The sequence below is a fragment of the Arachis ipaensis genome, chromosome B1, assembly GCF_059453495.1.
Source record: "Arachis ipaensis isolate K30076 ecotype BB chromosome B1, ASM5945349v1, whole genome shotgun sequence".
NCBI lineage: Eukaryota > Viridiplantae > Streptophyta > Magnoliopsida > Fabales > Fabaceae > Arachis > Arachis ipaensis.
Genome location: NC_142436.1, coordinates 48,010,895 through 48,013,386, shown reverse-complemented (window position 1 = coordinate 48,013,386; position 2,492 = coordinate 48,010,895). Strand labels below are relative to the sequence as shown.

The 2,492-nt window shown below is 31.6% G+C and overlaps 1 protein-coding gene across 1 annotated transcript; it reads left to right on the top strand.

Moving 5' to 3' along the window:
• Nucleotides 1-1,747: 1,747 nt before the first annotated feature.
• Nucleotides 1,748-2,065, top strand: LOC148576477 (E3 ubiquitin-protein ligase RSL1-like). The gene has a single exon (XM_088502729.1). The coding sequence runs from the start codon at nucleotides 1,748-1,750 to the stop codon at nucleotides 2,063-2,065; it is 318 nt and encodes a 105-aa protein (XP_088358855.1).
• The last annotated feature ends 427 nt before the right edge of the window (nucleotides 2,066-2,492 follow it).

The following is a 2,492-nucleotide window of genomic DNA, read 5'->3' as shown; positions in this document are numbered from 1 at the left end:
TTTTTATTATAAAAGCAACTTTTAATTTTTGCCAAAAAGACAACCTTTCTGCTAGTTGTATATTTGGCTTTAAGCAACATTTTAATAAGTTGCATATTTTGAATATTAGGCAACATTCGTATAGGTTGCATATCCAAAAGAAAAGGCAATGTTTTAAAAGGTTGCATATCCAAAAGAAAAGGCAATAATTTTAAAGATTGTATATTCGAAACTAATAGACAATACTTCAAAGGATTGCAAATTCAAACTTATAAGCAACACGTGAAAAGGTTGCATTTACAATGTGTTTTAATAGTGGCTGAAATATAAGGAAAAAAGACAACACTACAAAAGTGTTGTCTCAAACACACTTATGAAGTATTCTTTTTCAACTAAAGGCAATAGCTTGTCAGGTGTTGTATCCAAAAGCGTTGTTTTTGAATAAAGAAACATTGCCTATAACCTAAGGTAATAGCTTGCAAGGAGTCCAAAAGTGTTACTTTAAGTCTAAAAATGTTGCTACAGATCAAAGGCAACTCTTTATCGACCTTTAATCAACACTTTTTAAATGTTCTCTTAGTCTGAAAATGTTGTAGTGTTTGGGAAGCAAAGTCTAGCCCTGTGGCTAGTTGCAACTTCTCTCTAAGAGTGGCAAAAATAAACTTCATGTGAGTTATTTCTAACATTGGTAGAGCCTCCAATTCCTTATAGTGAGCTCCCCTAATTTAGATTGCATTGTCTCTGTCATTATCCCACATAAAAAAAATGCATGGGTCATTTGGAAAAAATAGCAACATCTCATATAAACAAAACTAGAAAAAAGAAATAGTTAACATTTTTAAGGGTTTAGTAAATAAAGAGGCGCGAAAATGAACTTTATGTGGGTTCTCTCTAACATGGCTAGAACCTCCCACGCCTTGTTATGAGCTTTTCCAAAGTTGGATTGCATTGTCTATTTGTCTCTATCATCAACCCACATAAAAACATTACATGGCTCATTTGGAAAAATTATTATCAAAAGAAATAATCAACGTGTTTAGGAGTTTAGTAAATAAAGAGACTCGTCATAATTCTGACATCCTTAGAAGCATCGTCTATAGTTCTCCGAAGTTCTTTCCTTTCATATGATTGTAGGCAGCCCACAGAGGCACCACGCAACCCTTTGCTTGCGGCCACTCACACTTCGGGTGATGGAATTGTCATTACAATGAGCTCTATGGGTTTAACATTGGATTTGATTACATCCCTTTTACGTTATGTTAGCATAGATTTTGTTAGGTAGCCAATAATTTTTGTGAATAATATAAATAATGAGTTCTAAAATTTGTTTAATAAAGTAAAAATATATTATATTTTTAAATTATCCACCTAAATCTTAATATTAGGATAATTATTTATACATTTAGTGAATTGAACATCTAATATATTCATTGTTCATATTATTTAATATTTTCATTATAGAAAAGTATATAGAACCAACTCCTAACCAGCCAAGAATGGAACAACTCAATTAATTATATTATTAATAATTAATTTTAAATTTTTTAAATTCAAAATTTAAAAATTTTAAAATTGTAAGTAAACCTAATTAAAGCCTATAAAAACATTCATTTTCTCTCCCATATTAAACTACCCACCTCCAACAATCACGCACATTCATCAAAAACCATTCGTTGCCTTCCATCTTCATCAACACCTTCGTCATCACGACCAGTCTTTGTTGTCCTCAAAACCGAGTACATAGAGCTTGCTTCTGGATGACGACGAAATGCTTATCGTATGTGAGATTTGTGCAGAAACCAAAGAGACTGATCAGATGTTCAGGAACAAGAAATGTGATCACTCCTTCTACTCTGACTGTGTCACCAAGCACGTGGCCACAAAGATCCAAGAGAGCTTAACGCTTGTTCCTTGCCCCGGATTGAACTGCAAGGGCATGTTGGAGCTTGATTCTTGCAGGCCCATGCTCCCAAAAGAGGTTCTTGATAGGTGGGACGATGCAATCTGTGAGGCCCTGTTTCTTGCGGTTCTGAAATTCTATTGCCCCTTTAGGACTGTTCTGCAATGCCGCTTGACAGAGAATTAAGGCCGTGAACAATGACAGAAATATATAAAAATATTTATTTAATATAAAAAAAAATATCTTAATGCTTAATAAAAAAAATATTCAATTATATTTTATATTTATAAGATTTAAAAAAAATTATAAAATTCTTAAAAAAATAGAGATATTTATATTTGTAATAAAAAAAATTTAAAAAATATATAAAAGAACATTCATTTAGTATGAAAAAGAAATATTCTGATACTTAACAGAAAAAATATCCATATATATTAACTTATTTTTATTAAGATGAGTTTTGAAGTCTAATCTATTAAAAAGTTGGCAGAAATTGACTGAATCTCCTCTTAGTTTCCTAACAGAATTATTAAATTATCTACTTATACTTTTTCAGCGTTATATCGATGTGAAAGTTAATGGTCCTCGCATAAGGCGCTAACTGTGTGAGTGA